General features: G+C 39.9%; 2 protein-coding genes across 2 annotated transcripts in view; both read left to right on the top strand.

Moving 5' to 3' along the window:
* Positions 1-14,644, top strand: part of LOC137650018 (transient receptor potential cation channel subfamily A member 1 homolog) — a 195,536-nt gene that overhangs the window by 43,543 nt on the left and 137,349 nt on the right. The gene's annotated exons all lie outside the window — the stretch shown is intronic.
* Positions 339-13,774, top strand: LOC137649281 (uncharacterized). Its single transcript, XM_068382268.1, has 2 exons — positions 339-416; positions 12,895-13,774. Exons 1-2 carry the CDS (start codon positions 339-341, stop codon positions 13,618-13,620), a joined length of 804 nt encoding a protein of 267 aa, XP_068238369.1. The 3' UTR covers positions 13,621-13,774.

Genomic DNA, 14,644 nt, shown 5'->3' with positions numbered 1-14,644 from the left:
TGCTCTATATATATCATCATAGTTTGTCTCTAATGGAATTTGGGAAACATGAAGAATTCGCAATTTCCTTGTGTTACCCAAATTACTAGATTTTTTCACATCAGGTGAGTGGTCCTTTTTAATTCGAAGGTGGTCAACAGAAGTTTCCTTAATTAAACTACAAGAGGTTGTCAACAGTGCCGGGGAAGAGTAAGCGTATCCAGGGGATGGGGGTATGTTATTTGAAAAATTCATAAAGCAAGGGTCAAGAAAGGGGTTGATTAGTTAGGTTTACTTGCTCGAGAATATTGAGGCATCATACGTCAGATAGGAAATTTGCTTTCCCCACTATCGGCACAATGAGAGTATACTTCCCAGATAGTCCACTCCATACCCTACCCGAAGGATTGCATCAAAACAGATATAGAGGCACAGGTGTAAGCTGAACCTGCCTGTTAGGACTGAGACCAAGAAACTAATGAATCATCCGTCCCATATCTGTAATGATGGGCTTCCGGCCAAAAGCCAGAGTCCTACCCCAAGCACTGGATCCCCTTGGATTCTGAAGACCCAACACTTGAGAATAGTTCTGCCAAAAAGGTCCAAACCATCTTCGGGGCTGAGATCATCCAATACTCTCACAAATATCTTTGGATGCAAATACCTCCCAACTGTGATACCACCTACAATTCATCGAAGCAGGCATCAATAATGGATGTAGATACATCCAAGCAAAAAAAAAAAAAAATAAATAAATATATATATGTATATAATATATACATATATATAAAGGAAATTTTTCTCGGTTGAAACTAACCATGCCACGAGAGGCCATGCATCAATCTTGAAAGGGCTGCCGGATCGAAGGGAGCCTCCGGGGTCGTAGGTTTCAGGCCGGGCTTCGCTCTCGACCCAAGAGAAGTCTTAACTGGTTTGGTGATTTGGAAGACCTGTGAGTCTTTGGTAGGGCTGGCAGGTAGCTTTAACTTTAGGGACAACGGGACGTGGCCCGACATCAGCCACGTGCTTCCTTGAAAACCCTAAAAGGAAGAGACACAGGGTCTCTTTGCCCTGACACTCCAGGCAAACCCGCCAACCCAGATCTAAAGAGTCGCCAAGGTAGAAGTCATGGAAGACTGCGAGCTCCGAAAGAGGGTATATCGTTACTAATGAACAAGGTAACTCCGTTGGGAATGTAAAATAAATAGATCGAGAATAAATGTTTAAATCGATCAATCACAAAGGAAATAAAATGAAAATCCCAAAATAATATATCCGAAGTTATAATTATAGATAGTAACGACAGGGGCACCTACAGTGTCCCATAGTAGGGTAGTAACCCAAAAAGATCCGGGTGTTCCGAATTCTTAAAATAGACCGGTATGAAACCGGGACAAAAGGCTATGAACAAAATTTCGGACCGGTATAATAACCGGGGAGAAAACTTTCATAAATTAACTGACATTGTCAAAATAATTCCATAAAAGGTGAAGATTATCAATGAAATAATATTGTCATAGCGCGAAATATACTATCCCGTCGGTACTGGGGAAGTATAGAATAACATAAAGATACATAAGTATCCCATAGCAGGTCAGTAACCTAAAGAGATCCGGATGCTCCGAATTCTTGAATTAGACCAATATGAAATCGGGACAAAAGACTATGAACAAAATTCAGATCGGTACAGTAAAAGGGGAAAAACTTATCATAAATTAACTGACTTTGTTAAAACAATTCCATAATAAGTTAAGGTTATCAATGAAAAAATATTGTCATAGCGAGAAATATACTATCCCGTTGCTACTTGGGAAGTATAGAATAAAATAAAGATACGTGAGTGTCCCATAATAGGTTAGTAACCTAAAAGGATCCGGGTGTTCCGGGTTCTTAAAGTAGACCGATATGAAACCGGGACAAAAGGCTATGAACAACTCTAGGACCGGTTTAGTAACCGGGGAAAAATTTTAAATAAACTGACATTGTTAAAACAATCCCGTAATAAGTTAAGGTTATCAATGAAATAATATTGTCATAGCTTGAAATACACTATCCCGTCGCTACTTGGGAAGTATAGAATAAAATACAGATACGTGAGTATCCCATAATAGGTTAATAACCTAAAAAGATCCGGGTGTTCCGGATTCTTAAAATAGACCGATATGAAATCGGGACAAAAGGCTATGAACAAAATTTCGAACCGGTATAGTAACCGGGGAAAAAATTATAAAAAAGGGATTTTGACGAAGGAAAAATCTATTTCTGGGCGAGAGACCTGTGCCGCCCAGTGAAATACTCCTAGAGCACTATTTCTAAGGAATATAACTGCTATATATTACCAGAGAAAAAAAGCATAGGAATGCCAGGTTGAACCCAGCTCGCTCACCTATATAAGGTGTCGGTATAAAATACTGGGGCGTGATAATTCACAACCAGAGGTCTCGCACTATTTAGATATCTCCTCTTCAAAATCCCCGCCACAGCGAGGTGCCGTTCAACACTACTACCACTAACCCAACCCACGCCAGTGACGTCACTCCTTTATAGCACTTTTTGTTAAGTCCAACATGTTTTTTTCTCGTGTGTACCCTTGGATTTATCATTATTTTATAATCGATGGCCAATTCCCATGATACCCCATCGAAGTTAAGTACTTTATCCATGAGTTTTAGCGAGATTGGGCAGTGTAACCTCTGTTTTTATTAATGGAGAAGTGTTTATATATGAACGGCGTCCCCGTTCTTACCGTTCATGGTTCGGCTCTGCCCTTTTTCTCGTTAGTTCGTCCGTCATTAATATTTGTTCGAACTTTTAGGAGTTTTTTCCTTACATTTATATAGTACACCGTCTTTATGCTTTCATCTAGCATTAATTTTATGTTATCCTATGATATCAGTGTTAGCGTTTCATCAAGGAGTAGGTTATGTTGGTATGCCTGCATTCGTGCATGTTGGTGGATTGCGTCACCTTTGAGATTGTTTCGCTAGTTCTAGGAAGACGACCATCTCACTTATTATTATTAAACCTTTTAGTTTTATTTCGTACGCTCCACCTAGTTTTACATTTGGTTCGAGTGGGACTCTCGAGTATTTTGTTGTTTTTACTGTTCGATCTACCGCTTCAGTAACTAGGTTGGTACCCCTGCTTTCCATCTGCTGATGGCGTCATGCTCCTCCCTTACCACTCGCCCGAGTCCCTCTCTCGCCATATTATTTCTGCATGCCTAACCTTACTTACATGATTTCGCTTTTAATTCATTAATTATTTTTATGTATTTGTGCATTGATATTATATTTATTGCTTTACTCCGTTATGATCATATTTTTGGGATTTTCATGTCATGTTGAGGGGATCTCCAGTTGGTAGCCCTGTCTACCACTACGCACTGCTGATTCCCCGGTACCATACCCCCCCCCCACAGGTTGGGGAGGCTATTCCATCCCCCCCTCCTCCAGTGTACACCCTTCCTCTCACTCGATGGTTGTTGGTTATGACATACGGGTCAAGTATGCTTGTTCCTCAGTCTTCCCTCAACGTTCCGACATATTGAGGACTGAGTGTACCCACGGGGTGTGACTTAGTCTCATTCATTCATACCGGGCGGTTTCGTCTCCTCCCCTCCCGTCGCCCCGATTGGCCATCGGTCGGGGGAGGGGGAGGGCCGGGACCACCGGGGACTATCACACGTGATTAGTCGGTATGACTGCACCTTGGTGTAACTTTTGCTTTTAGCTATGGTTGTAAGAATGAGCACTTATATTAGGAGTGTCCCCACCTACGGTACCTCCTGCTATTATCGTCCGCATAGGACTTATTAATATCCCATATCATTATATTATATTCTACATGAATCATTACCTTCGTCCCGGTACCTCCGGTTGGGTAGTGGGGGTTCCATTGGCTCCCCCCGCGCTCTCCCGTGGTACCCTCCCGTCATCAGACATCGGAGCCTCCGGGCTCTTAAATACAAGATCTGTTGACACTGACACAGTTTTGATTAATATCCTCCCTCCGGGAGCCCTATTCAATTACAGACATTAGTTTTAGATCATAACTGGAGTTTTCTATTTATGTATTTTAAGGATGTATCTTAGGTTACTTTAAGTTTACTTTAAGTTACTTTAAGTTTACTTTAAGTTACTTTAAGTTTACTTTACCAACCCTGTTCCCCGGCCCCGGGGGCCCCGGAACTAGTTTTGATTATATTTATTCATCACTTTTTTGCATCCTTTTTCATCCCTTTTTATTTTATACCTCCCTGGTAATGACGGGATGGTATATTCCTCGCTATGACAATATTATTTCATTGATAATCTTAACTTATTACGGAATTGTTTCAACAATGTCTGTTAATTTTTATAATTTTTTCCCCGGTTACTATACCGGTTCGAAATTTTGTTCATAGCCTTTTGTCCCGATTTCATATCGGTCTATTTTAAGAATCCAGAACACCCGGATCTTTTTAGGTTATTAACCTATTATGGGATACTCACGTATCTGTATTTTATTCTATACTTCCCAAGTAGCGACGGGATAGTGTATTTCAAGCTATGACAATATTATTTCATTGATAACCTTAACTTATTACGGGATTGTTTTAACAATGTCAGTTTATTTATAATTTTTCCCCGGTTACTAAACCGGTCCTAGAGTTGTTCATAGCCTTTTGTCCCGGTTTCATATCGGTCTACTTTAAGAACCCGGAACACCCGGATCCTTTTAGGTTACTAACCTATTATGGGACACTCACGTATCTTTATTTTATTCTATACTTCCCAAGTAGCAACGGGATAGTATATTTCTCGCTATGACAATATTTTTTCATTGATAACCTTAACTTATTATGGAATTGTTTTAACAAAGTCAGTTAATTTATGATAAGTTTTTCCCCTTTTACTGTACCGATCTGAATTTTGTTCATAGTCTTTTGTCCCGATTTCATATTGGTCTAATTCAAGAATTCGGAGCATCCGGATCTCTTTAGGTTACTGACCTGCTATGGGATACTTATGTATCTTTATGTTATTCTATACTTCCCCAGTACCGACGGGATAGTATATTTCGCGCTATGACAATATTATTTCATTGATAATCTTCACCTTTTATGGAATTATTTTGACAATGTCAGTTAATTTATGAAAGTTTTCTCCCCGGTTATTATACCGGTCCGAAATTTTGTTCATAGCCTTTTGTCCCGGTTTCATACCGGTCTATTTTAAGAATTCGGAACACCCGAATCTTTTTGGGTTACTACCCTACTATGGGACACTGTAGGTGCTCCTGTCGTTACTATCTATAATTATAACTTCGGATATATTATTTTGGGATTTTCATTTTATTTCCTTTGTGATTGATCGATTTAAACATTTATTCTCGATCTATTTATTTTACATTCCCAACGGAGTTACCTTGTTCATTAGTAACGATATACCCTCTTTCGGAGCTCGCAGTCTCTTCTACCTTGGCGACTCTTTAGATCTGGGTTGGCGGGTTTGCCTGGAGTGTCAGGGCAAAGAGACCCTGTGTCTCTTCCTTTTAGGGTTTTCAAGGAAGCACGTGGCTGATGTCGGGCCACGTCCCGTTGTCCCTAAAGTTAAAGCTACCTGCCAGCCCTACCAAAGACTCACAGGTCTTCCAAATCACCAAACCAGTTAAGACTTCTCTTGGGTCGAGAGCGAAGCCCGGCCTGAAACCTACGACCCCGGAGGCTCCCTTCGATCCGGCAGCCCTTTCAAGATTGATGCATGGCCTCTCGTGGCATGGTTAGTTTCAACCTGACCTTTCATTAGAAGAGGCCAGCGACCGATCCCAGGGATGAGGTAGAAATTTATTTCTATTTGAACACGATGTTGTGCTGATATTTATCCATATATATACATATATATATAATTTACGGACCTCTGTAGCTCACTGGCTCAAACCTCGTGTCACATACCGAGTCACCACGAATTATAGGATGGAAGATTCCTGGTGCCTCTGTGAACTTGACAATTGAATGGAATTATTGCCCATTAGGGGGAAGAGAGAGTGCTAAACCAGATAGCCTCATACAGGGTCTCATTTGTTATGGGCTACCTCAACGGCACAATATATCATCCCGGATGCCTCTAAGCTCCCGGAATTCGTCGAAAGCAATCCGTGGAAGGGGGCCTTGCGCTCTCCCTTCAAAGATGGTATGTTAACCATCGAAGGGTTTGGCACCCGGACTGTAGAAGATTTTGAATTCTACCCGCCGGGTCTACAGTTCCCTCTCTCTGGTTTCGCATGCCTTACCGAGGAGACACTCGTAAGGTTTGACAAGGTCCCCAAAGAAACCAAAATGTATCCAAAGGGGCAGGCTCAGTCCACCTGGGTCCGGCCCTTAAACGAGTGGGAGTGTGTTAACACTACGTTAACACCTCACAAGAGCCCGTACACGATGTTTCTAGTGGAGGAGTAAACCCCTACTCCGTGTGTCACTAAGATATCGGACCTTGCTCAGCAGGCAATAAACGAGGACAAGCCGTTACCGCAGCTGAAGGAAACGCATCCGACCTCCCTCCTGTCCCTGGGGGATCACGATTGCTGGACTAACGCCCCGGCGACCTTCACATCGGGTAAATTAAGCGCTGACTGTACTCCCATTCAGTTCAGTGAGTGGCTACCCAGGCTTCCGGAATCTCTGATATGCCTCGAGCTCGAAGCCTGTATGCGCCTGAGTAGACCTATCAACTCGGCTACAATGGCAGAAAAGACCTCTTTAATGTATGAAGAAGAACCACCTTTTAAGGTCTTGACGAAGTCATTACTTCAAACCTTACTGTCTGATTCCTACGACTTCTTTGCGGCCAGACGTCGTTGCTGTAGGCATGTCTTGTCTGAGGCCACTATCAGACATGAGCCTAACAAGCTCATTAAAGCCCCAGTCTGGAGCTGCTAGGGTCAATCAGAGCCTCAAGGTTCGATGGGCTTAGTCCCCAAGCACAAGTTCGAACCGGCCAGCAACCAATCTCGAGGTAGAAAGAGTCTGAGATCTTTCCATTCCTTCCAAACCGGCAGTCCCAACAGGTGGTTCAAACCATCCCGGTGGCACAAGGGAGTCAACCTTTCACTTCGAAGGGTCAACCCCAACAGCAATACGTGCTGGTTCCTCAGTCCCAAGTAGCAACTACCTCCTATGCTACTTCCCCAGCCCTTAGGCCCACCTTTGAAACTCAGGGTGCTTTCCAGGGTTACCAGCGCCCCAGAGGCGCTAGCTCGAGAGGAACTTTTCGCAACAGCTACTCTCGAGGGCGAGGAGGTAAATCCGCAGCAAATCATTGGGAGTTCTCAGGTAGGGGTAGGACTTTACATCTTCCGGAACCGTTGAACGTTCAACATTTGGGCTTTCAGTATAATTTCCAAAGGTCTGGGGTGGAGTTGGATAGAATGGCCCCCTCCACCAACCAGTTTTCATCAACATCCAACGGAAGAGCTAGTCTTATATGAAAACGATTTATTGCAAAAGGAAGCAATAAAGAAAGTAAATCGTTTGTAATTTCAGGATCACTTGTTCAGCAGGCCAAAGAAAGACTCAGAATAGCGAAGAGTAATCCTAGACCTGTCGCTTCTGAATTCTTACATTTAATGCGACAAGTTTCACATGCTGACCATCTCTCAGGTGCGGACCTTGCTTCTCTGTGGGGCCGTCACCTCCCCTATGGATCTTGCAGACGTTTGCTATCATGTTCCGAAAGCAAGGCATTTTCGTCCGTTTCTAGGCTTCAACTAGGCAAACTGCCTCACAGCAACTACAGAGTGATAATCTCTTACAACAGTTTTGGTTCCAAATCAACTTCGAGAATCTCGTTTGGTCCCGAGGACAAGTTTCAATGGTTAGGATTCAATGGGTTCTATGCTCCCACACTCTGTCTCCCAACAGCCAAGAGGAACGATATAGCAAAACACAATACGTTTTCTCAAAGACAAATTGTCTTCCAGAAGAAATCAAGAGAGAATCCTGGGTGCCCTCCAGTTTGCCTCAGTAACAGATATACTACTGAAGGCCAGACTGAAAGATATAAGCCGAGTATGGTGCTCCAGGAAAACGAGTAATATCGAGACAAAGGGCTCGACTCCAACCAATTCTGAAGAAAAGACTTCAACCATGGACAAAGGTCAAAATCTGGCAAATCCGTTTCCTTACAATATCCACCCCCAAGCTCGTCATTTACACAGACGCCTCCCTAACAGGCGGGAGGGGATACTCTCAGTACACGAAAGTCCTGGGACTATGGTCGACAATATTCCGCCAACTTCATATCAATGTTTTAGAGGCCATGGCGGTATTTTTTACCTTAAGCAACCGGCTCCAGCCAAAAACCAACATATCAGGTTTCTTCTAGATAGATAGTGGCGGACGCACTTTCGAGGACAACTCCGCTGGAGTCGGAGTGGTCACTAGACCCAATGTCCTTCTGTTGGATTCTTTCTCAGGTTCCGGATCTCCAGACAGATCTGTTTGCAACAAAGTCCAACTACAACTAGAGTGCTACGTAGCTCCCAGCCCGGATCCTCGGGCTTACGCCACAGACGCACTATCATTAGTCTGGAACACTTGGGAGAGAATTTACCTATTCCCACCAATAAATCTGTCGATGAAAGTGTTAGACAAGCTCAGGACTTTCAAAGGCCAAGTTGCTCTAGTAGTCCCCATCTGGCCCAAGCACAACGGGTTTCCCCTTCTGGTGGAACTGGGTCTCCACCTCGACAGATCCCCAATCCAATACTAACACAAGCAGTACAACTCGGTGTGTGTTAGCTTCCTCAAATTCAGAATGCCCTACCTTTCTGGACTTTATGAAATTTGCAGCTCAAGAGGTGCAGATATTGATCCTCAAATACGTTATTTTTAGAATCAGATAAGAGAGGATCCACCCTTCGACAGTATGATTCGGCTGTTATGAAACTTGCCAGTTTTTAAGGGACTCAAAGGTTGAGACGATGACTATGAATCTGACAGTAACCTTCTTCAGAATTTTATTTGAATCAGACTTAGCGACTTGTACTATTACCACAAATTAAGTCAGCCTTGAAGGTTTTACAATTGGCTTTAATATTGCCCTTACAGATTCATACTTCTCATCCATCCCGAGAACCTGCGCCAGATTGAAACCATCAACTTACCCTAGCTCAGTTTTCTGGTTTCTGAATGACGTACTTAAGTTGGCTTCAGACACTCTTAACGAGACTTGCCATTATATTCCATTGGTTAGGAAATCCTTGTTCTTAATGAACCTGACTAACAGACATTGTTGAAACAATTCCGTAATAAGTTAAGATTATCAATGAAATAATATTGTCATAGCGAGGAATATACCATCCCGTCATTACCAGGGAGGTATAAAATAAAAAGGGATGAAAAAGGATGCAAAAAACAGTGATGAATAAATATAATCAAAACAAGTTCCGGGGCCCCCGGGGCCGGGGAACAGGGTTGGTAAAGTAAACTTAAAGTAACTTAAAGTAAACTTAAAGTAACTTAAAGTAAACTTAAAGTAACTTAAAGTAAACTTAAAGTAACCTAAGATACATCCTTAAAATACATAAATAGAAAACTCCAGTTATGATCTAAAACTAATGTCTGTAATTGAATAGGGCTCCCGGAGGGAGGATATTAATCAAAACTGTGACAGTGTCAACAGATCTTGTATTTAAGAGCCCGGAGGCTCCGATGTCTGATGACGGGAGGGTACCACGGGAGAGCGCGGGGGGAGCCAATGGAACCCCCACTACCCAACCGGAGGTACCGGGACGAAGGTAATGATTCATGTAGAATATAATATAATGATATGGGATATTAATAAGTCCTATGCGGACGATAATAGCAGGAGGTACCGTAGGTGGGGACACTCCTAATATAAGTGCTCATTCTTACAACCATAGCTAAAAGCAAAAGTTACACCAAGGTGCAGTCATACCGACTAATCACGTGTGATAGTCCCCGGTGGTCCCGGCCCTCCCCCTCCCCCGACCGATGGCCAATCGGGGCGACGGGAGGGGAGGAGACGAAACCGCCCGGTATGAATGAATGAGACTAAGTCACACCCCGTGGGTACACTCAGTCCTCAATATGTCGGAACGTTGAGGGAAGACTGAGGAACAAGCATACTTGACCCGTATGTCATAACCAACAACCATCGAGTGAGAGGAAGGGTGTACACTGGAGGAGGGGGGGATGGAATAGCCTCCCCAACCTGTGGGGGGGGGGGGTATGGTACCGGGGAATCACCAGTGCGTAGTGGTAGACAGGGCTACCAACTGGAGATCCCCTCAACATGACATGAAAATCCCAAAAATATGATCATAACGGAGTAAAGCAATAAATATAATATCAATACACAAATACATAAAAATAATTAATGAATTAAAAGCGAAATCACGTAAGTAAGGTTAGGCATTCAGAAATAATATGGCGAGAGAGGGACTCGGGCGAGTGGTAAGGGAGGAGCATGACGCCATCAGCAGATGGAAAGCAGGGGTACCAACCTAGTTACTGAAGCGGTAGATCGAACAGTAAAAACAACAAAATACTCGAGAGTCCCACTCGAACCAAATGTAAAACTAGGTGGAGCGTACGAAATAAAACTAAAAGGTTTAATAATAATAAGTGAGATGGTCGTCTTCCTAGAACTAGCGAAACAATCTCAAAGGTGACGCAATCCACCAACATGCACGAATGCAGGCATACCAACATAACCTACTCCTTGATGAAACGCTAACACTGATATCATAGGATAACATAAAATTAATGCTAGATGAAAGCATAAAGACGGTGTACTATATAAATGTAAGGAAAAAACTCCTAAAAGTTCGAACAAATATTAATGACGGACGAACTAACGAGAAAAAGGGCAGAGCCGAACCATGAACGGTAAGAACGGGGACGCCGTTCATATATAAACACTTCTCCATTAATAAAAAGAGGTTACACTGCCCAATCTCGCTAAAACTCATGGATAAAGTACTTAACTTCGATGGGGTATCATGGGAATCGGCCATCGATTATAAAATAATGATAAATCCAAGGGTAAACACGAGAAAAAAACATGTTGGTCTTAATAACAACAAGTGCTATAAAGGAGTGACGTCACTGGCGTGGGTTGGGTTAGTGGTAGTAGTGTTGAACGGCACCTCGCTGTGGCGGGGATTTTGAAGAGGAGATATCTAAATAGTGCGAGACCTCTGGTTGTGAATTATCACGCCCCAGTATTTTATACCGACACCTTATATAGGTGAGCGAGCTGGGTTCAACCTGGCATTCCTATGCTTTTTTTCTCTGGTAATATATAGCAGTTATATTCCTTAGAAATAGTGCTCTAGGAGTATTTCACTGGGCGGCACAGGTCTCTCGCCCAGAAATAGATTTTTCCTTCGTCAAAATCCCTTATATGTACATAATATATACATATATATAAAGGAAATTTTTCTCATAGAGTTGGTAAAGCAACAAGAAAGAAAGTTTATAAAATTATGAGAAGGTCGAAATAATATTGAGAGAAAGAAAGAGATATCAGAGAGAGAAATTTAGATTTGAACTGGGGGGGGGGAGCAATTTCCCCAAGTTCGAGAGCCCTCTTGCCCGTCACCGAGCTTCAGCATGGCAATGATATGACGTGCTGAAGCTTAATGACTTCATCAGGGCATTCTCTCATTAAGAGGGTCATGCAATGAGTGCCTTATGTTATCCCTCGAGTGTAAAAAAACAAAAGTTTACCTTTAAAGCAGTTTTTCTCAGTTCAACCTTTTTCCCGTTCAAAGGATTATAACTTTCTCATTTTGAAGCGATGTTTAAAGATAAATATACCATTTTAAAGAAGAAGAAAAGATAATTTTTTTCTAGAAAATAGATTTGTGATAAATGAGATATGGGGCTTAGGAGTTTAGAGCTTAATTTTCTATTGAAGAAAATAAAAATATTCATATAAATTTTTCTACCCTATTATCAAAAAAATGGTTCTTAGAGATCTTTTTCTTTATTATATACTTTCTTTCTAAGTAAGTTTCATGACAATAGCTTTAGAAATAAAGTACTAGAATCAAATTTAATTTCAATTTTTTTTTTGGTTTTTCATCCACAGAATTTATGCAAATCATTCAATCGTTTCGAAATTTTCAGAAAAAGATTACCTTATCTATATATAAAAGCTGTATGAATTATTTTGAATTCTGCTAAGGAATTCATATATGGCAGTTGCGCCCCTTAAACAGTTTGGAGAAAACAGAAACATGAATATCATAGGAGTATGGAAATAATTAATTTTATAACTAAAGTACTTGTTTACTAGTCAAAGTCATTACAAATCAGTTTTCAGACTTTCTGTGATGTGAATGAACAAGTACTTACAGTAGAGTACTGTATAAAAATATTTTAATGCTTTTGTGTTTTTTTTTTTTTTTTTGAATAGCTGAGAAACAAGGATCACTACTTCAATTACCACATAAATCTTTTAGGTTTAGATATATATATAAAAAAAATTATTTTCTATGCTGAACAGGCTGACACTAGTCTCTTTTTAAAGTTTATATGTGAAAGATCTGTTTTGATGTTATTACTGTTCTTAAAATATTCTATTTTAATTGTTTATTACTTTCCATACAGTTTATTCATTTTCTTATTTCCTTTCCTCACTAGGCTATTTTTCCCTGTTGGAGTCACAAGGCTTATAGCATCCTGCTTTTCCATCTAGGGTTGTAGCTTAGCTAATAATAATAATAATAATAATAATAATAATAATAATAATAATAAAAATAATAATAATAATAATAATAATAATAATAATAATAATAATAATAATAATAATCTACACAATAACAAAATTTATGCACCATAAAAAGATAAAATTTTATAAAAAAGAAAAATATATATTATTTCTCATTTTAGCATATCTTTTTCAGGATTTTTCTTGGCAGTTTGGAATTTTTGCCGTGCTGACATCCTGGTTACATTTAGTCAATGCTTTAAACCAAGCTCTGACTTCAGAATTCTTGCCGATTGCAAAGGAGTTGTTAGAAATCCTTCTCAAGGTTGTATACTTTCTAGTCACCTTTGTGGCTATTTTTGCTTTCATCTTCCACTTGTTACTGCTAGAAAAAAAGGCTTTTGAATCTGTTCCTCAGTCGATAGCTAGCACAATAGTATGGATGCTAGTGGACCTAGGGTATACTGATACTTTTGTTAACACACAACTATCTTATCCAATTCTTAGCAATATTATATTCTTCTTGTTTATCACCACAATCGGCTGTCTCATTGTTAGTTTGATCAATAAAGAAAGAATTGTTAAATCCAAAGGCAAAGAGCTTGATCTTGGTTACAGAAGACTAGTTATCTATACCAGGTTGATATTTAGGTATGACATGTGCTTCCCCTACTTTCGACGCTGGTTTGCTGTTAATAAATACACAGACAGTCACAGATATCAAACTCTTCTTGAATATAATCTTAGTCAAATTGAGAATGGAGATTGCAAAGAGGAATCTACTAAGACTGATGAGGAGCATATATTGGAACGAATAAATGGGCTAGAATCTATCCTCTCTGAATTAAAAGATGAAATGTTTTCCATCAAGTGGTACCTAAATAAAATAAAGGATGAAGGTTTAAATACCTCTACTGTATAAATACTCCTACTTTTTAGCTCCAAAAGTTACATTCTGTTCTTTTAATCTAACACTCCATTTGTAAAACATTTCAATTTTCTTATATAATTATATACAAGTTTAAAAAGCAGTTGTTAATTTGTTCACAATTTAAACAAGGCATAGCTTTTGTATCACCACCGAAACATATCATGAAATATTTGACAGAGTAAAATGGGCAAATTTATCCAAGAGATTTTAAAGTCTTGTGAGATATATGATAATTATCGCTGTTGAAAATGTATGAAAATAATGTTTTGTTGTCTTCCCTTTATTACTGTCTTATGTATTTAAACATTTGGATTATGTCTGCTTCCTTTAAGCATATAAATATTACTCTCATTCATTTCTAAATATACAATTCTTTAAGAACCAGCCTTAGACTTCAGATCTGCTAAAGTATAACAGAACAAATCATTCCAATTAAAGACTATCTTTACTTTAGTTCATAACAATACCACCCAAGCCTACTTAACTCTGCTTTTTCCATGAAGCATTGCTTTAACATCTATTTTAAGCTTGAAAAGGCAAAAATGGGGTAGGAAGAGGTCCACAGCTTTAGCTTCCCCACTCCCTTGCCTGGAGGAAAGGAGTATTGGGCTCTGATCACCAGTGCAATGAACTGTCTCCTGGCATTTCTTTAAACTTCAATCCATCAATAGCTTTTTGTAATTTTCTGAACAAACATAGTTTAGGAAATTGAACATGAATATCCATGTTACTGTTATTGGGTGATGCTGATAACAATCCATTTCTCTCGATAAAGTACAAGTGTTTTTCATGAAAAAAAAGTTTGTGATTTGTTAGATACTGTTAGAATATATTTTTTGTAAATTGAATTACTCTATGTTTTCTCAAGAAGTACTGCAGTAATTCTATAGTAGCTTGCAAACTATTTTCTTTACAGAACACTAACAATGTTGAATTTTTATACAATATTTTGTAAGCATTTTAAAATTAATGAATAAAATTGATAAAATTTTGGCATGTTAATAATAAATCCTTT

This window comes from Palaemon carinicauda, chromosome 11 (genome assembly GCF_036898095.1).
Source record: "Palaemon carinicauda isolate YSFRI2023 chromosome 11, ASM3689809v2, whole genome shotgun sequence".
NCBI lineage: Eukaryota > Metazoa > Arthropoda > Malacostraca > Decapoda > Palaemonidae > Palaemon > Palaemon carinicauda.
This window is presented reverse-complemented; position numbering and strand designations above follow the sequence as displayed.